Source organism: Cetorhinus maximus, chromosome 16 (assembly GCF_964194155.1).
Source record: "Cetorhinus maximus chromosome 16, sCetMax3.hap1.1, whole genome shotgun sequence".
NCBI classification, from domain to species: Eukaryota; Metazoa; Chordata; class Chondrichthyes; order Lamniformes; family Cetorhinidae; genus Cetorhinus; species Cetorhinus maximus.
The window spans coordinates 32,392,334-32,416,348 of record NC_135894.1 but is presented as its reverse complement, the minus strand read 5'-3'; the positions used below and the strand labels follow the sequence as shown (position 1 = coordinate 32,416,348).

The 24,015-nt window shown below is 45.3% G+C and overlaps 1 protein-coding gene across 1 annotated transcript in view; it reads left to right on the top strand.

Annotated features, from left to right (window-relative positions):
• Positions 1-24,015, top strand: part of spag17 (sperm associated antigen 17) — a 342,330-nt gene that overhangs the window by 60,448 nt on the left and 257,867 nt on the right. Inside the window, exons 12-14 of the mRNA XM_078559611.1 lie at positions 662-734; positions 12,980-13,086; positions 17,642-17,779. Coding sequence (XP_078415737.1) covers positions 662-734; positions 12,980-13,086; positions 17,642-17,779 — 318 coding nt within the window. The remainder of the gene's footprint in view (positions 1-661; positions 735-12,979; positions 13,087-17,641; positions 17,780-24,015) is intronic.

Here is a 24,015-nt window from a genome sequence, read left to right as displayed (position 1 = left end):
ATTTCCCCAGGATGTACTTCCCACCCAAACAAAGCTTCCACACTCTAGCCTCCTTTCTTCATCGCACAAGTATTCTTCAATATACCCACATTCTATCATCGGCCAAGCTCTCTGCTATCCTCTTTGCCTGCTACTCTCCCATGTGTCAAAACCAACTTCCGTTTTCTCCAGTTTTTCAGTACTTCTTGGCCTGATCCCTAACCCCACAGACTGTGTCACAGTGTCTTTCCAAAATCTGCTTCCTATTTGATATGGTACCTAGCCCATGTTGTCTTCTATCTTGCCACATAGGCTAGCCTAAGCCTTAGAAGAGGTAGTTTGTTATTGAGTAGATCAGTGAAGGAACACATTTTAGAACCATGCAGAGGTATTGGAAGACATGCAGAAGAAAATGAGAGAGAGAAAGGAAGAGAATCTTGAAGGAAGAGTAAGAGAGAAGCCGTGAGGAAATGAGTGGGCACTGAGTGATACTAGGCACCAGAACAAGCAATGTATGAAAATCTTGCAGAAATATAGTGGTAAAACATGGACATGAAGAATCAGAGAGTGGGAAATGCAAAGGCACAGGTAAATACAGCAACCAAGTAGGTAGATAAAGTATGTGAAATCCAGCTTTAATTAATTCAGATTTTTAAGTTCTTTTTGGATGATTCTCTTATAGGTGCTTGCAGTTCCCACCGTAGCTGGTAGGCAAAAGTCTGCCCCAGCAGAATTGGCATCTCAGGGAGAAAAAGGTACCTGATTAATAAACTTTATATTTCAGCTGTTTTAACAATGCTTGTAAATTACCATAATCAGTCTAGATTTTTCTGCATTGGTAATTTTGGCAATGATTGTCATAAGTTGGTCCATTGTGCATCCCAATGCTCCAGTGATGAATTGGTGCTATAGTTTGTTGGAAAACTAATTTGTGTGTGCCACAGCGAGAATATTGGTAACTCAGGTACTGCACAGCCAGTGGCCAAAAAAGGATGTGGCTTTACAAGAGAGCTGATAATTGGCCAACTTCAATTTTCTTATGTGGATTTGAGCTTTAAAAAAACATGTATGTAGAATTAGGTTGAAACACAATTGGAATTCACAGGTTTATAGAATCATATAATCATAGAATGATTATAGCACAGAAGGAGGCCATTTGGCTTGTCATGTCCGCACTGGCTCTCTGCAAGAGAAATTCACTTACAACGTTTTCCTGTAGCCCTGCAAAAGTTTCCTCTTCAAATAATGTTGACGTTGGAAGTTGAACTAATTGATCACTAAGTTCTCTTTTTAAAAAAAAAGACATTTTGGATTATAATTTTAATTAGGATGCATCAGTTGCTGCAATTATAGAGAAACAATAAAAATTGGAAATGCTGAGGCTTGCGTGTATTGCATTTCATCAAGTTAGTTTTATCATCCTCCGCCATTTCCGCCAACTCCAGCATGATGCCACCACCAAACACATCTTCCCTTCACCCCCCTTGACGGCATTCCGTAGGGATCGTTCCCTCCGGGACACCCTGGTCCACTCCTCCATCACCCCCTACTCCTCAACCCCCACTTATGGCACCTCCCCATGCCCACGTAGAAGATGCAACACCTGCCCCTTCACTTCCTCTCTCCTCACCGTCCAAGGGCCCAAACACTCCTTTCAAGTGAAGCAGCATTTCACTTGCATTTCCCCTAACTTAGTCTACTGCATTCGTTGCTGCCAATGCGGTCTCCTCTACATTGGAGAGACCAAACGCAAACTGGGCGACCGTTTTGCGGAACACCTGCGGTCTGTCCGCAAGAAAGACCCAAACCTCCCTGTCGCTTGCCATTTTAACACTCCACCCTGTTCTCTTGCCCACATGTCTGTCCTTGGCTTGCTGCATTGTTCCAGTGAAGCCCAACGCAAACTGGAGGAACAGCACCTCATCTTCCGACTAGGCACTTTACAGCCTTCTGGGCTGAATATTGAATTCAACAACTTTAGATCTTAAACTCCCCCTCCCCCCATCCCCACCCCGTTTCTTTCCCCCCCCACCCGCCTTTTTTTTCAATAATTTATATAGATTCTTCTTTCCCCACCTATTTCCATTATTTTTAAATCTAAAACTAAAACCTTTAGTCTTTCCACCCCACCCCCACTAGAGCTGTACTTTGAATATCCTGTCTTGCATTCTTAATTAGCACTTTTCTCAGACAAAGACCACCACCTTCAACACCTCTTTGACCCTTTTGTCTCTGACATCTTTTGATTATCTGCTCACACCACACCCTCAATGTGTCTCTTCCCCCCCACCCACCTTAAACCAATTTATATTTCTCCCTTGTTGAAACTATGCTTCAGTTCTGCTGAAGGGCCATGAGGGCTCGAAACGTTGACTGATTTCTTCTCCACCGATGCTACCAGACTTGCTGAGTTTTTCCAGGTAATTCTGTTTTTATTTTGTTTTGGATTTCCAGCATCCGCAGTAGCTTTTAGCTTTTTGTTTTTAAGTTAGTTTTATGTTCATTGAGTTTGTTTATTTGAGATGCAAGCTATTGAAATGACAATTTTTAAAATAACTAAAAAGCTTACACAGAATAGCCTGTAAATGGTGTTCACTGAAGCTAGTTATAGTTCGCACTCTGATAAATGTACGCAAGCTCAAAAAGCTGATTCTCTGATGGTTTACGGATGTTTATTTTTAACTGAAACAGCACAGGGCAGAATTTTTCACTGAGTAGGCGGGCGTGCACCCAAGCCGCTCAAATATAAAATGACGCACGATGACATTGGGCGAACGTCCCGATGTCATCATGTACTCACGTGATATTTTGCTCAGAGGGCGTGCGTGGGATTCGGAGCCATGCCCGCCATTAATTAACAGGTCAGTTAAGGCCCGTAACAACGCAATTGACGGCAGTTTAACGTTACCCGTGTGATTTTTCCCTCGTCGCACGGGCAAAATGGGCAGGCCACAGTTTGCAAAACCTCATCCATGGGTGGGATAAGAAGGGTCAGTAGCATTGTCTCTGTGAGTATTGAGGAGTTTTGTAGATAACTTGCTATTGGTGGCTTATTGGTACTTGTCAGCTTAATCTCTGATCAGGGCTTCATTCTTAGCATTTCCATGCTTCATTTCTGGACTCATTAGTGTCTTCCAAGCCCCCTGAGGATTCGGACTGTGTGGAATCTTCCAGGTATCAGACAGCATTCCCTTACCCTGGCAATGAGGATGTGGTCTCCGCTGGAGGCACCTCCTCTGAGGAGGAGCAGAGGGGCAGAAGGGAGAGGAGGCCACGTGTCCCAATGCAGTTTCCAGCGGAGGGACCTATGGGAGGAGATGCGCAGGCACAAGGGGCGCAGGGCCAGCAGGAAATCCAAGGCAGAAGGGGCCTCAGAAGATGCCACTATCCTGCTGCCATGGTTTACAGGCGGCGATGCATCCACCTCAATATGTCTGAGGTGCAATGCCGAAGGAGGCTCCGCCTCTCAAGGGAGACCATGACCTCCATTTGTCAGATGATCGGGCCTAAGATCCGACTGTGTGGGTGGACACCCCATGACAGTTGCTCTGAAGGTCACAGTGGCCCTCAACTTCTATGCCTCCGGCTCTTTCCAGGGCTCGGGATCTGTGTAGAGTCTCCCAATCAGCTGTCCACAGTTGCATCAAGCTGGTGACAGAAGCTCTGTTCAGGCAGGCATTGACTTTCCTTCATTTCCGTATGGATGAGGCCAGCCAGGCTGAGCGAGCCAGAGGCTTTGCAGCAATTGCTGGGTTCCCCACGTCCAGGGTGCAATAGACTGCACGCATGTGGCCATCAAGGCGCCAGCAGATCAGCTGGGTGCCTTGTCAACAGGAAGGGATTCCACTCCATGAACGTGTAGATAGTGTGTGATTCTGCAAGTCTGGGCAAGGTACCCTGGCAGCAACCATGATGCGTACATCCTGAGACACTCCCAGGTGCCGAGGCTTTTCTGTGCCTCCAGCCTGACTGGGTGGATGGCTTTTGGGTGACAAGGTGGCTTATGATGCCTCTCCACCACCCAAGAACAGCGGCACAACAGGAACCATGCCTTTACAAGGGCGGTGGCAGAGAGAACCATTGGTCTGCTTAAGATGCGCTTCCGATCCTTCCTGGACCCTTCAGGGAGCGCACTACAAAACCCCCAGAGCGGGTGTCATAGAAGCTTAGAAAATAGGAGCAGGAGTAGGCCATTCGGCCCTTTGAGCCTGCTCCGTCATTCATTATGATCATGGCTGATCATCCAACTCAATAGCCTGCTCCCACTTTCTCCCCATATCCTTTGATCCCTTTCGCCCCAAGAGCTATATCTAACTCCTCCTTGAAAACATGCAGTGTTTTGGCCTCGACTACTTTCTGTGGTAGCGAATTCCACAGGCTCTGGGTGAAGAAATTTCTCCTCATCTCAGTCCTAAATGGTCTACCCCGTATCCTCAGACTGTGACCCCTTGGTTTGGACTCCCCCACCATCAGGAACATCCTTCCTGCATCTACCCTGTCTAGTCCTGTTAGAATTTTATAGGTTTCTATGAGATCCCCCCTCATTCTTCTGAACTCCAGCGAATAGAATCCTAAACGACTCAATCTCTCCTCATATGTCAGCCCCACCATCTCAGGAATCAGTCTGGTAAACCTTTGCTGCACTCCCTCTATCGTAAGAATACCTTTCCTCAGATAAGGAGACGAAAACTGCACGCAATATTCCAAGTGTGGTCTCACCAAGGCCCTGTATAACTCAGAGAATTACAGTGCAGAAGAGGTCCTTCGGCCCATCGAGTCTGCACCGACATGTGAGAAACACCTGACCTACCTACCTAATTCCATTAACCAGCACTTGGCCCATAGCCTTGAATGTTCTGACGTGCCAAGTGCTCATCCAGGTACTTTTTAAAGGATGTGAGGCAACCCACCTCCACCACCCTCCTAGGCCATCACCACCCCCTGGGTAAAAAAGTTTTTCCTCACAACCCTCCTAAACTTCCTGCCCCCTTGTGACTGACCCTTCAACTGAGGGGAACAGCTGCTCCCTATCCACCCTGTCCATGCCCCTCATAATCTTCTACACCTCGATCAGGTTGCCCCTTAGTCTTCTCTGCTCCAACGAAAACAACCCAAGTCTATCCAACCTCTCTTCATAACTTAAATGTTTCATCCCAAGCAACATCCTGGTGAATCTCCTCTGCACCCCCTCCAGTGCAATCACATCCTTCCTATAATGTGGCGACCAGAACTGCACATAGTACTCCAGCTGTGGCCTCACTAAGGTTCTATACAACTCCAACATGACCTCCCTACTTTTGTAATCTATGCCTCGATTGATAAAGGCAAGTGTCCCATATGCCTTTTTCACCACTAACATGCCCCTCTGCCTTCAGAGATCCATGGACACACGCGCCAAGGTCCCTTTGTTCCTCAGAACTTCAATGTGTCATGCTGTTCATTGAATACTTCCTTGTCAAATTACTCCTTCCAAAGTGTATCACCTCTCACTTTTCAGGATTAAATTCCATCTGCCACTTACCTGCCATTTGACCATCCCATCTATATCTTCCTGTAGCCCAAGACACTCAACCTCACTGTTAACCACCCAGCCAATCTTTGTGTCATCTGCAAATTACAAATAATAGGGGACCGAGCACAGATCCCTATGGTACGCCACTGGACACTGGCCTCCAGTCACTAAAGCATCCTTCTGTCATCACCCTCTGCCTCCTACAACTAAGCCAATTTTGAATCCACCTTATCAAATTACCTTGTATCCCATGTGCACTTGCCTTCTTTATAAGTCTCCCATGTGGGACCTTGTCAAAGGCTTTGCTGAAATCCATATAAACTACATCAACTGCACTACCCTCATCTACACACCTGGTCACCTCCTCAAAAAATTCAATCAAATTTGTTAGGCACGACCTCCCTCTGACAAAGCCATTCTGACTATCCCCAATCAAACCTAATTGCAGCAAGACATCCCTGCTCCTGTACTCGAGTCCTCTCGCTATGAAAGCTAACATACCATTTGCCTTCTTTAACGCCTGCTGCACCTGCATGCTTACCTTCAGCGACTGGTGCACATTCCCCTCTCTCAATTTATAGCCATTCAGATAATAATCTGCCTTCCTGTTTTTGCTACCTTACATTTATCCACATTATACTGCATCTGCCGTGCATTTGCCCACTCACTCAGCTTGTCCAAATCACACTGAAGCATCTCTGCATCCTCCTCACAGCTCACTCTCCCACCCAGCTTTGTGTCATCTGCAAATTTGGAGATATTACATTTAGTTCCCTCTTCTAAATCATTATTATATTGTGAATAGCTGGGGTCCCAGCACCGATCCCTGGGGTACCCCACTAGTCACTGCCTGCCATTCAGAAAAAGACCCGTTTATTCCTACTCTTTGTTTCCTGCCTGCCAACCAGTTTTCTATCCATCTCAATACACACCCCCAATCCCAAGGGCTTCAATTTTACACGCTAATCTCTTATGTGCGACTTTGTCGAAAGCCTTCTGAAAGTCCAAATAAACCACATCCACTGGCTCCCCCTCATCAACTCTACTAGTTACATCCTTGAAAAATTCCAGTAGATTTGTCAAGCATGATTTCCCTTTTGTAAATCCATGCTGACTCTGTCCGATTCTGCCACTGTTTTCCAAGTGCTCAGCTAGTAAATCTTTTATAATGGCCTCTAGAATTTTCCCTACTCTTGACGTCAGGCTGACTGGTCTATAATTCCCTGTTTTCTCTCTGCCTCCCTTTTTAAATAGTGGGGTTACATTAGCTACCCTCCAATCTATAGGAACTATTCCAGAGCCCATAGAATCTTGGAACATGACCACCAATGCATCCACTATTTCTAGGGCCACTTCCTTAAGTACTCTGGGATGTAGATTATCAGGCCCTGGAGATTTATCGGCCTTCAATCCCATCAATTTCTCCAACACCATTTCTCTACTAATACTGATTTCTTTCAGTTCCTCCCTCTGACTACACCCTGTGTACTTCAACATTCCTGGTATGTTATCTGTGTCTTCAGTTGTGAAGACAGAACCAAAGTTGTCAGCCATTTCTTTGTTCCCCATTATAAATTCCACTGTTTCAGACTGTAAGGGACCTACATTTGTCTTCACCAATCTTTTTCTCTTCACATATCTATAGAAACTTTTACAGTCAGTTTTTATGTTCCCCGCAAGCTTACTCTCGTACTCTATTTTCACCTTCTTAATCAATCCCTTGGTCCTCCTTTGCTGAATTCTAAAGTGCTCCCAATCCTCAGGTCTGTTGTTTTTTCTGGCCAATTTGTATGCCTTTTCCTTGGATCTAATACTATCTCTAATTTCCCTTGTGAGCCATGGCTTGGCCACCTTTCCTATTTTACTTTTGCGCCAGACAGGAATAAACAATTGTAGCAGTTCACCCATACGCTCTTTGAACTTTTGCCATTGCCTATCCACCGTCATCCCTTTAAGTAACGTTTCCCAATCCATCATAGCCAACTTGCATCTCATACCTTCGTAGTTTCCTTTATTAAGATTCAGGACCCTAGTCTCAGAATCAACTACGGCACTCTCCATCTTGATGAAGAATTCTATCATATTATGGTCGCTCATCCCCAAGGGGCCTCGCACAACTAGATTGCCAATTATTCCTTTCTCATTACACAATACACAGTCTAGGATGGCCTGTTCTCTAGTTGGTTCCTCAACGTACTTTTCTAGAAAACCATCCCATATACACTCCTCTACGGTATTGTTACTAATTTGATTTACCCAATCTATATGCAGATTAAAATCACCCGTAATTACAGATGTTCCTTTATTGCATAAGTCTCTAATTGCCTGTTTAATGCCATTCCCAACATCACCACTACAGTTTGGGGGTCGATATACAACCCCCACTAACATTTTTTGCCTCTTAGTGTTTCTCCGCTCTACCCATACAGATTCCACATCGTCAGAGCTAATATCTTTCCACACTATTGCATAAATTTCCTCTTTAACCAGCAATGCAACTCCACCGCCTTTTCCTTTTTGCCTGTCCTTCTTAAATACTGAATACCCTTGGATGTTCAGTTCCCATCCCTGATCACCCTGCAGCCATATCTCTGTAATCCCGACTAATATCATACCTGGTAACATCTATTTGCATGGTTAATTCATCCACTTTATTGTGAACGCTCCTCGCATTGAGGCACAAAGCCATAAGGCTTGTCTTTTTAAGATTACTTGTCCCATCCCCACTATTTTTCACTGAGGACCTGTTTGATTCTTGCCCTTGATTTCTCTGCCTATCACTTTTCTTATTCCCCTTTCTGTCTTATGTTCTTATCCTTGATTCCCCCTCCTCTGACTCCTTGCATAGGTTCCTATCCCCTGCTATTTTAGTTTAAACCCTCCCCAACCACTCTAGCAAATATTCCCCCTAGGACATCAGTCCCGGTCCTGCCCAGGTGTAACCCGTCCAGTTTATACTGGTCCCACCTCCCCCAGAACTGGCCCCAATGTCCCAGGAATCTGAAACCCTCCTGCTCACACCATCTCTTCAGCCACGAATTCATCCGATATATCCTTATATTTCTACTCTGACTAGCACGTGGCACTGGTAGTAATCCTGAGATCGCTGCCTTTGAGGTCCTACTTTTCAACTTACTTCCTATCTCACTACATTCTGCTTTTAGGACCTCATCCCTTGTTTCACCTATGTCATTTGCACCAATGTGTACCACGACCACCAGCTGTTCACCCTCCCCCTTCAGAATGTCCTGTAGCTGCTCTGAGACATCCTTGACCTTAGCACCAGGGAGGCAACATGCCATTCTGGAGTCTCGTTTGCGGCCACAGAAATGCCTATCTATTCCCCTTACATTTGAATCCCCAATAACTATTGCATTCTCACACTTTTTACTCCTCCCCTGTGCAGCAGAGCCAACCATGGTGCAACAAATTTGGCAGTTGCTGCTTTCCCCTGAGAGGCCATTTCCCCCCAACAGTACCCAAAGCGGTTTGCAGGGGAATAGCCACAGGAGATTCCTGCACTGCCTGCCTAGTCCTCTTGCTCTGCCTGGTGATCACCCATTCCCTTCCTGCCTGTGGACTCTTAGCCTGCGGTGTTGACCACCTCTCTATACGTGCTATCCGCGATACTCTCCGCCTCGCAGATGCTCTACAGTGTCCCCAGCCGCCGTTCCAGCTCTGAAACCCGGGCTTCCAGGAGCTGCAGCTGGAGACACTTCCCACACACATGCTGGCCCCGGGCACTGGAAATGTTCCCAGCTTCCCACATAGAGCAGGAGGAGCACACCATAGCTTTGAGCTCTCCTGCCATTACTTACCCCTTTAAGTTAAATTAAATCTTTTGGAAGATGCTTAATATCAAATAACATCAATTACTCTAGGGCCCATCTTCCCTGCTCCTCGTTGTTGCAGAATATAGCCCTTACAAACGATGAACCACAAAATAAGACCTTAAAAACTATAAGCGATAAAAGTAGTAAATACTTACCCGACCGTACCCACCGTACTCAAAGGATCACCTCGTTCCCTCCTCACCGAACTTCCTCAGTCACCAAGCTCCAACTTAAGCACTCTACTGCAGCCCAGAGCAGCACTCCACTATCATGGATAGTGGTTGCACGCTGCGCTCTCCACAATCTGGCACTGGCAAGGAGGAAGAGGATCTTGACGCAGCTGCACAGGCCACAGAGGATGAATCCAGTAGTGGGTCAGAAGAGCAGCAGTGAGGAGAATGCTGAGAGCGTGGAGCCAGAGCTTGGTAACCTCCAGGGAGGCAGGGACACCAGGAACGCCTTAATCCAACGCACCTTCAGCTAGGCTGCCAAATAAGAACTACCACCTCATGCCAGGGCTGCCGCTTCCATCTTGGATCGCAGAAATGAACCTTTCCTTGGCCCCCAAGATACACTCAGTGCCTGTGTAATAAAGTTTTGAGCCACTCACGTCCAGCATTACATACTGGCCTACCCTGCATGAACAAAACAAATGAAGCATACTCAGGCCAATAACACAAAAGCAAATGTAATTTTATGTTGGAACTCACATAGTCTTGAACGGGAAAAAAATAGTGTTGGTAGTCACACCATTAAAAAAAGAAAAACAAAATGGGGGAACAAAAAATTACCTGTGACCAGTTCCTCTTGTGCTTTAGGTGCTTTAAACATACCTTTACTGGTGCTACGTCTAGGTGCTCTCCCCTCGCTGGCACTGGCTTTGGGGACAACCTGTTGACTGTGCTGTCTTGTTGGCCTTGATGACCTTGGCGGTCGTCCGCTGGCTGGTGGAGCCCATGCTGGCCCTGCCTGGGAGGGAGTGGCCAGTGCCATGGCTGGCATCTCCCCGGTCGCCGCAGCCTCAGCAGATATCACAGTCACTGGCAGAGGGATGGAGGAGCAGCTGCCATCATCCAGAGCGCCGTGAGAGGAGCCCGCAAAGATGATAGGCAGCTCGTGCGCCAACGTGAGGTCACTGTGGACCTCCCTGCTCACCATTGATGGACTGGAATCTGGCTGGGATACTGGGTGCCCCATCCATCTCACACACGGACACTGACCAGCTGAGGTCAATGCCTGTGTGAGGGCTTGCAGGTCAGAACGCAACCCTAGGAACCCCTTATTCTGTCCTTGGAGCAGCCTCTCCATGAGAGCTGCCACTCTCCCCATGGAGGAGGCATTGCGCTCAGTCATGAGAGTCAACGCAGTGCTCACGCTCCGCAGGGACTCATCCACAACAGAGATCATGGCATGCATACTCCCCTGGATCTCTGCCAAATCCTCCTGCACACCCCATTGGACATCCAGCATCTGCTGCCTAATGATAAACTCCAGAGGCTCATCATCTGCCTTTAACTGATCTTCAGCCGTCCTCCAACTGCCAGTGCCCTGGGCACTCTTTGCCTCCGCTGAAGCGAGTGTGAAGTGCCCGCACCAATGTACACCCAGATACTAGCCACCAAAATAATGCCTACTGAGGTGCTGGTATCTGCGCTGGTGCCTGCTTCAGACAGTGGGTGTGACGCAGGTGCATGGTGGTCCCCCAGGGTCAGGGGTGGCCCTTCAGGGTCTGGAGACTGCTGGCGAACCTAAAAGGGAGAAGAAGGACATGTCATTAGTTAAAGTCATCACACTGTCACTGTGCATGCCAGGCACCCTGGTGAGACAACGGAGATCTGCAGCATGGTGCCCTCGTCTTCCAATGACCAATGGAGACTCCGGGTTTGAAGCTCACATCCTTGAAGAGACTACACTAGAATGGTTGCAGGAGCCAAAATTCTCAATTCAGTCCGCTGCATTCTTAATTTCGTCTGGCACCCCAGTCTCCCCACGGCTGCTTGACCGAGATGCACAGCACTCCTCGAGCTCCAAGGCCTCCTGCTTGTACCGGGAGAGAATGAGGAGGTGTGGGGGCCCTCTGCCAGTCTGTGACCTCTCAATATTGTTATGGGATGTCTTCTCCTGAAAGGACAGAGGAGCATAGATTAGCCCACTCTATACCTGCAATGCCATTGCAGCCTGGCCAACCTCAGCTGAGGAGCACCTTGCTGGGCACATCCAAGTCATGGCCCTCAAGCTGCAAGGCACTCGTCAAAGCAGCCAGGGCTCAGCCCCTTGGCCAGCGCCGGTGTGATTGACAGTTGGCACACAGACTATAACACCCCTGAGCTCCATGGGGGGATGGCCAGCCAAAAACAATTGAACACGCTGACCCATGCCAATACAGTACTCACTCTTCATGAGCGTAGCAGGTCATTGAAGCACCGGTTCGCCATTGGACCTGGCGGCTGACAGGACCCTGCCCCCGCTCAGCCCTTTCCGGCCAGTGACAAGCTGTGTTTCACGCTGGGTGGGCCTTAATTGGCCCGCCAGTGTGAAATCGCAGTCGTGTCCCGATTGCAGGTGGCGGTCGGCTTCCCGACCGCCCTTGCCGAACTCGCCCAATGAAGGCAAAATTCTGCTCACAATCTTGTTGCTTGACCTTCAGGTATTTTGCTGAAAAGTCTTTCTTTTCTATTCCTTTGCCTCAAAGATCATTGTTATTTTGCATTCTAGATGGGAACTGATTCCTACAGGCTTAAAACGTCATATAAGAGTATCAGTCTTCTCCAGCATGTTATGAAGTCAGTAATGCCAATTCTAGGCTGCTTTGGACATTATTTTTAAGTCTAAGTGGTGGAGACATGAAACCAGGATTAAATGTAGCAAAATGGCAATCATTGATTCTAGAGGGGAAAGTAGCTATAAATGACTTCTAATATTTTTTGGCAATGATAACAAAGCTGTGCAAAAGTCTCCGGAAGATATGGAATTTCATAATTAATGGCCTTGCCACTGGAGAGGGTATTTGATATCCATCCCCTTCACCACTGTGGTTGCAGTACATATGATCCACAGGATGCACTGCAGCAACTTGGTTACTTCCTGAGAACACCAAGGACAGTAGCAGCAATGTTCGTGAACATCATCACCTATTATTATACTAGTATGGAATATTTTCCCTTGAGAGTATTTTGTAGCTTCTTTGTATGAGATGGCCAATTCTGCCAATTTTATGCCAATGCCTATCAGGAGCTAAGTTGAGACAGCTCGAATTCATTTCACATTGGACACTTGCAATCACCTGACATATCTGCAAACTTGACCAGTTTATATTCAGTTTCTGTATCTAGATCATTACTGCAGATTAGATGAGGATAGTTAAAAATTCCTCATTGAAAACCACCTTCCAGCCTGACATCATTCTCCTAACTTGTACCTGCTGTTTTCTTTCTTTATCCAATTTGTTGTCAAAAAACAGGCTTTAGCCCGAATTTCCACTGCTTTCATTTGCAATAGCAGCATTTCATGAGGAAATTTACAATTGGATTTTTAGTGATCCAAATACACAATGTCATATGGTTCTAAGCAATTTTTTCAATTAGCCAATGTAGCCATGTATTACATACAGATAAGAAAAGGTTAAACCATTATGTTTTAATGTTTTTTAAAATAGATGCTTCTACTGCACTGATGGATATGAGATATTATAATGATCTGATGAGCCTAGTGCCCCTGGAGAGTGTCTCTGTGCCTTTAATATTACACTGTATACTGGAGCAGGTTTGTATGTGTTTGTCTGTCATATATAAATTATTTGACGATGTGGTCCTCGGTTAACATTTTACACTATACTATTCTTAATTTAATTCTTTTCTGTCTAAGTATTCATTTCAATATCCAGGCATTGGTAGCTTTATTGCAAACTAAGGTTTATTTATTAGCGAATACTTAATTGCAGTAACCAAATGCAATCTTTATCTTCATTTTCATTTGCACTTGGTTGTGAAGGAAGAGTACAGGAAGGGATTTCTTTAAGGCTGGCTGTGATATTGGATTATGCCCATGTATTCCACATGCATAAATCATGTAAAAAAAAGACCTGTTCTTTGAAACAGCATTTTTGTTATTAGTCAGTTTCGTTTGATGTACAGGCAATACTCCTTTACACTGAACTGAACAGTTAGTGTTGCTGTGAGTTACAGCTGTAGCAGCTGAGCTAACTGGAGGCTCAGAAGTGTTATTTGCTCTTTAGCATTGACATTAGCACTTTAGTAACATGCATTTTGGTTTTGCATTAATGCCAGTGATCTCTTCATCCCTGAGTTACTACATGGTTAAATCCCTTAAAAAGTATGTTAATGGTGTGCCTTAATTTCTTCTGCTAAAAAGATTTCTGTTTTTTACGATACCTACCACAGCAGTGCTGACAGTATTTTAGTAGCAGTCTAGAAGGAAGTAGTTTCCCATTCCATCACTGCACAATGGTACAGTTCTAAACATGAATACTCAAACCATAACAAAAACAGAATTACCTTGAAAAACTCAGCAGGTCTGGCAGCATCGGTGGAGAAGAAAAGAGTTGACGTTTCGAGTCCACATGACCCTTCAACAGAACTGAGTGTAGTTAGGAGAGGGGTGAAATATAAGCTGGTTTAAGGTGGGGGGGGCGGGGGGAGAGAAGTTGAGGGTGGGGTGGTTGTAGAGACAAGCAAGCAGTGGTAGGAGCAGATAATCAAAAGATGTCACAGACAAAAAGATCAAAGAGGTGTTGAAGGTGGTGATATTATCTAAGAAAAGTGCTAATTAAGAATGGATGGCAGGACACTCAAGGTACAGCTCTAGTGGGGGTGGGGTGGAAAGACTGACAAGGTATTAGTTGTAGATTTTAAATTTCCATTATTTTAAAATCTACAACTAATACCTTGTCAGTCTTTCCACCCCACCCCCACTAGAGCTGTACCTTGAGTGTCCTGCCATCCATTCTTAATTAGCACTTTTCTTAGATAATATCACCACCTTCAACACCTCTTTGATCCTTTTGTCTGTGACATCTTTTGATTATCTGCTCCTATCACTGCTTGCTTGTCCCTACAACCACCCCACCCTCAACTTCTCTCCCCCCGCTCCCCCCCACCTTAAACCAGCTTATATTTCACCGCTCTCCTAACTACATTCAGTTCTGTTGAAGGGTCATGTGGACTCGAAACGTCAACTCTTTTCTTCTCCACCGATGCTGCCAGACCTGCTGAGTTTTTCCAGGTAATTCTGTTTTTGTTTTGGATTTCCAGCATCCGCAGTAGTTTTTTGTTTTTAATACTGAAACAATGCTTATTTAGCTTGGAAAACAAAAACAAAAATACCTGGAAAAACTCAGCAGGTCTGGCAGCATCTGCGGAGAGGAGCACAGTTAACGTTTCGAGTCCGAATGACCCTTCAACAGAGCTAGGTAAAAATAGAAGCGAGGTGAAATATAACCTGATTTAAGTGGGGGGGAGGTGGGACAAGTAGAGCTGGATAGAGGGCCAGTGACAGGTGGAGATAACCAAAAGATGTCACAGACAAAAGGACAAAGAGGTGTTGAAGGTGGTGATATTCAACACCTCTTTGTCCTTTTGTCTGTGACATCATTTGGTTATCTCCACCTGTCACTGGCCCTCTATCCAGCTCTACTTGTCCCCCCCCCCCCCCCCCCCCTTAAACCAGTTTATATTTCACCTCCTCTATTTTTACTTAGTTCTGTTGAAGGGTCATTCGGACTCGAAACGTTAACTGTGCTCCTCTCCGCAGATGCTGCCAGACCTGCTGAGTTTTTCCTTTGGATTTCCAGCATCCGCAGTTTTTTGCTTTTATCTTATTTAGCTTGGTCCTAACAGAAGCACTGTGAGTGTACCTACACTTGAAGCAGTTCAAGAAGGTAGCTCACCACCACCTTCTCAAGGGCAATTTGGAATAAACCACCAATGTTGGTCTTGCCAGCAATGTTCACATCATATTTTTTATTCATTCATGGGATGTGGGTGTCGCTGGCTAGGCCCTATCCCTAATTTCCCTTGTTCAGAGACCATTTAAGAGTCAACTACATGGCTGTGGTTTTGGAGTTACATTTAGGCCAGACCAGGTAAGGACAGCAGATTTCCTTCCCTAAAGGACATTAGTGAACCAGATGGGTTTCTTATGACAATCGACATTGGTTTTGTGGTCATCATCAGACTTTTAATTCCAGATTTTTATTGAATTTAAATTTCACCATCTGCCGTGGTGGGATTCAAACCCGGGCCCCCAGAGCATTAACCTGGGTCTCTGGAATAATAGTCCAGTGACAATACCATTATGCCATTGCCTGCAGCCCTACACTCGCTTTTAGTGTTGAGAAGGAACATTCCATTGATACCACACAATTCTAAACAGTACTCCCCACAATAAATGTGACAAAATCAGCTGTGGCATATTTGCCAATCTGAGGAAATGATACTGAGTAATGCATAAGTCTGAGGGAACAACATGATATTTAGGACTAATTTCTGCAGCTCCTTTGAACTGCTCTCATACCCTCATTCCCAGTTGCAGAGGCTTCACAACTGTTGCTTGATCAGGTTTTGAATTGTTGACACCAGGATACCAAGAGATCAAATATTGTTGCCTTAAAGTACAACAGATGTGTCTCTATTATTGCTTCCATTTGATAATGTAATACAAACTTCATTATAATTAGACTAACGACTAGAATTGTTTATGTGATAGTTTGCTTCAACTAGCACTGGCCCTGGCCTTGACAGAAAACTTTGTATCCTCACTGGCTACGGGTGAGGTCCCAGAGGACTGGAGAATGGCCAATGTTGTTCCATTGTTTAAGAAGGGTAGCAGGGATAATACAGGAAATTACAGGCCGGTGAGCCTTACGTCAGTGGTAGGGAAATTATTGGAGAAGGTTCTTCGTGACAGGATTTACTACCATTTGGAAGCAAATGGGCGTATTAGTGAGAGGCAGCATGGTTTTGTGAAGGGGAGGTTGTGTCTCACTAACTTGATCGAGTTTTTCGAGGATGGAAGGGCAGTGGATGTTATATACATGGATTTCATTAAGGCCTTTGACAAGGTCCCTCATGGCAGACTGGTACAGAAGGTAAAGTCGCACGGGATCAGAGGTAAGCTGGCAAGATGGATACAGAATTGGCTTGGTCATAGAAGACAGAGGGTAGCAGTGGAAGGGTGCTTTTCTGAATGGAGAGCTGTGACTAGCGGAGTTCCGCAGGGATCAGTGCTGGGATCTTTGCTGTTTGTAGTATACATAAATGATTTGGAGGAGAATGTAACTGGGCTTATTAGTAAGTTTGCAGACGACACTAAGGTTGGAGGAGTTGCAGATAGTGAAGAGGATTGTCAAAGGATACAATGGGATATAGATCAGTTGGAGACTTGGGCGGAGAAATGGCAGATGGAGTTTAATCCGGACAAATGTGAGGTAATGCATTTTGGAAGGTCTAATACAGGCAGGAATTATACAGTAAATGGCAGAACCCTTAAGTGCATTGACGGGCAGAGGGATCTGGGTGTACAGGTCCACAGGTCACTGAAAGTGGCAACGGAGGTGGATAAGGTAGTCAGGAAGGCAGATGGCATGCTTGCCTTCATTGGCAGGGGTATTGAGTATAAAAGCTGGGAAGTCATGCTGCAGCTGTATAGAACCTTGGTTAGGCCACACTTGGAATATTGCGTGCAATTCTGGTCACCACATTACCAGAAGGATATGGAGGCATTGTAGAGGGTGCATAAGAGGTTTACCAGGATGCTGCCTGGTCTGGAGGTTATTGGCTATGAGGAGAGGTTGGAGAAACTCGGATTGTTCTCACTTGAGCGATGGAGATTGAGGGGCGACTTGAAAGAAGTTTACAAAATTATGAGTGGCATGGACAGAGTAGATAGTCAGAAGCTTTTTCCCAGGGTGGAAGAGTCAATTACTAGGGGACATAGATTTAAGATGAGAAGAGAAAACTATAGAGGAGATGAGTGGGGCAAGTTTTTTACGCAGAGGGTAGTGAGTGTCTGGAATTCGCTGCCAGAGGAGGTGGTGGAAGCAGGTATGATAGTGGTGTTTAGGAGGCAGCTTGACAATACATGAATAGGATGGGAATAGAGGGATACGGACCCCGGAAGTGCAAAATGTTTTAGTTGACGGGCAATATGATTGGCGCGGGCTTGGAGGGCCGAAGGGCCTGATCCTGTGCTGTACTTTTCTTTGTTCTCTAACTATAGAAGAATATAGCAAAAGCAGCTAGTGCTCTGAGATGGCTATCAAACACTTCATATCAACAGCAATCTCTGTTGTTACGCACAGGTTGTTGCAACAAAAGAAAGTTTAACTCCTCCAAGTGAACTTATTCCTAAACCACGGAAAGATGGACTGGACCAGATTCTGGTAGATCACATGATATCCACTGTGCTTAGCCTTTCAATGCCCGAGGACGAGAAACAGGTACCAACAGTCCCATTACACTACAATGCAGATGAAGAGAGTATCTTCATTGTGATCCATAATAACTTAAAATGCATTTTCATGTGACAACAACAAAAGGAACAACTGAAATATATATACTTTGGTTGTAATGGGGAATAGTGAGGTGGAAGGGTGGTTTGAATTGGTCATTAAGGAGACATTAAATAGCTGACAAATTGTAAGCCAGTACCATTCAGGTCAGAGTACCTCATAAGTTTTTATGCGGTATGTTGAACATTAAATTAGGCTCATGTATTTTAATTATTTTGCAGAACTTTCTCTTTACAGTGGTAATATACAGAATGGAACATTTTTCCATTTATGTATTTTTAGCAAATTTTACATTTGTAGCCAAGAAGGTTGAGGAGAGATTTGATAGAGGTGTACAATATTATGACAGGTTTAGATAAGGCAGACAAAGGAAAGCTGTTCCTATTAGCTGATGGTACAATGATTAAGAGACGCAGATTCAAGATTTTGGGCAAAAGGTGCAAGGAGGATGTGAGAGAGATCATTTTTTATGCAGTGAGTGGTAATGATATGACACTCCCTGCCTATGAGGGCAGTGGAAGCAGAGCTGATCAATGATTTCAAATGGAAATTGGCTGGACGTGAGGGAAATAAACTAGCAGGCCTATGGGGGTAGAATAGGGAATTTAGATGAACTGGATTGCTGTACAGAGAGCCAACATAGACTCAATGGGTCAACTGGCCTCTTCCTGTGCTGTAATTACTCTATGACCCCATGGCTGTATGATGGGATACAAAGTCACATATCCAAATTTGCCGATGGCACAAAGATAGGCGGCATTTTTAAACAATGTAAACGTAAGCATAAAATTACAAAGGGATATTGCTAGATTAAGTGAATAGGCAAAACTGTGACAAATGCATGACAGCGTAGGCAAATGTGAGGTCATCCACTTTGGACCTAAAACGGATAGAACAGGTCACTTTCTAAATGGTGAAAAGCTGGAAATAATGGAGGTACAAAGAGACTAACTTGCAGGTCCAGGTACATGGATCGTTAAAATATCATGAACAAGCACAGAAAAGAATGAAAAATCTAAAGGAATGCTGAGGAATAGAATGCAAGATGTGCCAGGGGGTAGAATTCAAGCTATACAAAGTCCTGGTTAGGCCACACCTGGAGTATTGTGAGCAGTTCTGGGCAGCCCCTTAAGAAGGATATAATGGGCTTGGAATGGGTACATGATTATGATACTTGAACTCCAAGGGTTAAATTACAAGGAGAAATTACACAAACTAGGGTTGTATTCCTGGAATTTAGAAGGGTAAGGAGTGATTTGATTAACATTTTTAAGATACTAAAGGGAACAGATGGGATAGTTGGAGGGGCACTATTTCTGCTGGTTGAGAAGTCTAGGACAAAGAACCTAGGCCTAAAATTTAAAGCCAGATATTTCAGAAATATCTGCTTAAACTCAAACCATGCTTATTTAGCTTGGTCCCAACAGAAGCTCTGTGAGTGTACCTACACCAGATGGACTGAATCAGTTCAAGGTAGCTCACCACCATCTTCTCAAGGGCAATTTGGAATAAACAACAAATGTTGGTCTTGCAAGCAATGCTCGCACCACAGTTTACACAGAATTATACACGAAAGGTGGTAAAAGTTTGGCATTCTCTTCCACATTTGGCACTTGACCTTACATCGATTATAAATTTAAATCCAAGACTAATAGATTTTTGTTATCTAAAGGTTTGAGGTGTTTGGGGCAAAGGCGAATATATGGGGTTAGGTCGTAGGTCAGCTGTGATTTAATCGAATGGTGATTCATATGTTCCTTTGTTTCTATGAATTAGCATATCTTAGTGCATATGATGCTGAATTCCTAATTCATCAGGAACAAAACTTTAAAAGATTCTCTGGCAGCATTTTGGATGTGTGTTGACCTCATTTGGCCCTTAAAAATTATACAAAGTGATCCAACTCCAGAATCCCTTAGCCAATTTGCAGCTTGCTTTTTTGATTCATTGAGTACCTGTGTAAAATGCATGCTGAGAGGCTTACATTACATTTGTTCAAGAAGCCAAGTACTTAAAAGTTAGCTTGCATTTCAGTGAGGCTTGCTGTTTTTGGGTTGTCTAACTGGATTCTTTGCATTATTGCTGGTAAGTTTTTTTTAATTGTTCGCGGTTTTTCTTCAATTTAACACACCCTTTCATACACACCTTGTGCAGAAAATTCCTGCTACTACATGTTTGTGCCTGCAGCTTTAGGGAGTGGTCAACATGCGCATTCCATTGGGCTCAACTGATGTACTGGAAGACACAGCTGCAGAGAACAGCCATGATCTCCCATAAACTCTTTCTGAGTTGAAAGGTGTTGGTATAGTGAACTTGTGGCAACTCACAGGAAAGCAAGAATTCATTTGCATTGTATCTTGTTGCTGGTCAAAAAAGAGTTGCATATTGATAGAGTGTAATCCTTTAAGACGGATTATGCACTGAGCAAGGGAGCACATAGGTCCAAATGGATGCAATCTGCACCCCCTTGTCCCTTCAGAAATCCTGCCTCTAGAAAATAACAGTGCCCTGTTACCAATTGTTCACAGGGGAAAAAGATGAAATTACTTGCACAATCAACTGCTTTATGTATCTGTGCACAGCTGACCAGTGAATCTAGTGATATCTCCACTGGGAACTTTTGAGAGGCCCAATAACATGCAAGTTCATGGCAGTTATGATCTCACAGCTACTGGAAGTGGTGGAGATGGGCTGCAAGTTCACTTGCAGTGTTTGGCACAAGAAACAGATTCCTTTCTAAAAAAAAAAGCCTCCACAGGCACTGCTTTTCTGACAATTTGGGTTTGTGTGTCTGCAGACGATACTGATGGGCAAGCAACATGTACCTCCTATGCTGCTTGATCAGCTCGGCATCCCTCCATTGCTGCTAAGTTTTTTCCAAAAAGTGGTTACAGGGGATTTTTCAAAGGCACTATGTAGGAGGAAAAATGGCATCCTAAGGATGATTGGCAGAGACTGATATCAAAGTAGCAACAACAAAAGATATTCCCAAAATGTCAGAAATAAGATTTAAACAAATGTGCAAATGTTGTTGCTGGCCTTTTTGAACTTTTGGCCTTCTGCCTCGCATGTAGGAGCGCTGGATGTCTGTTTTAAATGCCAAGAAGATAAAGCAGTGTAAGTGCGACATGATGGAAAATGGGGTATATGATTATTTAATTCCTCATTTGCAAACAATGGCCTGAGAATGGGTGGGTATTTGGTACAATCAGTGGAAAGTGGGACAAGCAAATTAGTGGCAGGGATCTGGTGAAATAGACTCCACTTATTTTTCTGATTGACATTAATGAGTCAGCTAGATCCAATTGTTATATGTAGACTACTGTGTCTCATGGTTCCTTGGATATATTGACATAGACTTTTAGGGACATTGTCTTTTGAAATCAGTCCTTAATTGGATGGCGGACCTGAAAGCAACTAATAGGAGGCCAGCTCCAGTGGAATCAGAGTTGATTCCCACAAGTGCGGGCTTGTGTCCCAATTGGATCCTGAAGCCCGGGTTAAAATCGAGTTCTTTTTTCCTCACAGTGTAATACTGACACTATAATATCAGGAATAGTGATTTGATTTGATTTATTAAGGAAAATGAAAAATAGACTCTCTTGATTTTGTTTTTGTTTGACAATTTAAAACAACAATGAACCCAAGGAAATTCTTAAGCAATGGGTGAAATTTTCCCAGATTATTGGAGGTGGGTTCAGGGACTGGGGGCAGGAAAATTGCAGGAAATAACATCAGGTCAGGATCCCAACGGGACCCTGCACTCTTCCGGCTTTCCCAGGGTGAGTTAGGAATGCAGTGGGGAACACCCGTGACTGAGGTGGAATGCCAATTGAAGTACTTAAGGCGATTTTGTGCATGGATTCCCTCTTTCCTGACAGTGCAAGAGTTCTACACTGTGTTTGCAATCCAGCAGGTTGGAGAAAGTGAATGCACAGCAGGAAGAACTTCTTAGTAACACTGACAAGCTATGAAGGCTTTGATCAGTCACACTGAAGAACTCTGATAATGGCCAAGTGAGAGGCTGTTGTTCAAAGCATTCCTCCTGTCAGTGTGCTAACAGCTTGACAGCTGATTGTCAACTGCTTGGATGGCACCTCACCTGTCCAGCACTTCACCCACATTCAGCTGCATGTCTGTGCTACCAGCCTTCAGAGTAGCATAAGAGGTTGCTCCACTGTCCACCTCTGCTAAGAGTCAAGAGCAGGAGGCTCACCATTGCCAACTGCTTTAGCAGTTCTCAGACACTTGCCCCTCGACAGGGCAGAAGAGATGACCACCAAGATCTAGCTGATAGGAGATGAGATCCTCAACACTGGGTCCACAGGCAGAGGACCAGCCCTCTCGACACGTCCGAATACCAGTGCCCCAGGAGACTCAGGTTCCCATGGCAGGTCACTGCTGATATCTGTATCTTAATGGAACAAGACCACCTTGCCAGTGGACCAGGTGTACACGCATCGCCAATAGCTGACAAGGTGTCCATGGAGGTCCTCTGCCTACCTCCACCATACTTCTCTGCCTCTCATCAAGTTGTGTGTTCTCTTATTCTGCAAGGAGAGAAAGCAGTGAGGTGTGAGTGATGTCTTGTAGATGAGGGAAGGACCATTTGTGGATGGTCATTTTGAAGCATGGGTGCAAGCAGGCAATGGGCTGAGGACGTGTGAGTTTTGGCCGCTCAGATGGGCATGTGAGTTGCTTGGAGAGATAGGAATTAGTGGAGCTGCAAGGTGTGTTGTCCTGAGGGGTGCTATGGCAGGAAAGTGCTGGGTGAGTCAGAGTTGTGAGGATTGGCACCTGAAGTGTTATGCCATCCCTTTTGGTGTACCATCTCCAGGTTGAAGGGAGCACACTCAAGCTGATGACTTCCCCGGCCACTTCCATGTCTATTTGTTTGGCAAGGCAATCATCTTCCTTTTGTCCCTGAGAGAGCTCACGTCACTGCTATCCCTCAACCCCTCAGCTCCCTCAGCTGGATCTCCAGGAAAGAGTGAGAGATTGGGGTGAAGGGAGTTGAGGGCAGCCATCCTCTGCATTCCTGTCGGAGGTGCAGCCTGAAAAATCAAAGTCAACTCAAAGGACATCACCATTCACTCTCTCACACACCCCCTCACATTTCCATCTGCTGAGCTTTTCTGAAACATGCCGCTCCCTCTGACAAAATGTCTATGTCATCCTACCCACTTTCCCTAACTAGTCAGGAAGCCTGGAGATGGGCTCTTAATTGGTTTGCTCTGCGAAGAGCAACCAGGAAGTCAGTTCTTGATCCAAAATAGTTCCTATCGTTGTGCTGGAGACTAAGGTGCTTAAGAGTCCACCCTATGGGTGGAATTGTCCCAGAATTGCACTAAGTGTGGCAGCAGGCATGAAAAACAACGTTTTGCCCATCAGCAGCAATGTAGCTTTTCACGCCATATTGTCCGCTTCCCGCCTCATTAAGTATGCAACCACAGGAAACACGCCATCTGAATCGCCCACCACACCGTTACCTCACTGTTTCCTCACTCTGTGTGCCATATCTAAACTGCAGCCACACACACAGTTCTCAATGCTTGCAGCCCAGGACTGCTCCAGTGAAGATGAGCCTGAAAGCTAAGAAGAGTTCACTGACCGTCAGTGGAATGGTTTTTGGATGTCCTCCCCCTGCTTTGGCCACAGAGGGTCCAGCAATCTCACCACTCCGGCATGGGAGGCGGTGGCAGTGGTGGTCAATGCCAATGCTGCACAGAAGAGGTTGACGATCCAGTCAGGAAGATGATGAATGATCTCATCTGTGCCGCCAGGATAAGACAACCATCTCAGCACTCTAAACTCACATACTCACAAGGCCATCACATAGTCACTGGCATCTCACTCACTGCTAAGTCAAAGGACATCACCACTCACTGTCTCACACACACCCTCACATCTCCATCTGGCCGCGCCTACTCTGGAGACCGCCTCCTCAGCCCTCATCATCTTAAGGCTACTTGCACAGATCAACATGTGCCCCCAAACACACCCTGAGATACCCCTCTTTCCCAGTACAGCCCTTGCCCTCTTCCTTTGCCTGAGGCCACTTTTCCCCCTTCCCCAAGCAAGCCCTAGCCCTGCAGCCATTGAAAAGCCACCCCCACCTTACGGCTGGTCTGGTAGGTAGAGACCTGCCCGTGAGCCCCCCTAAA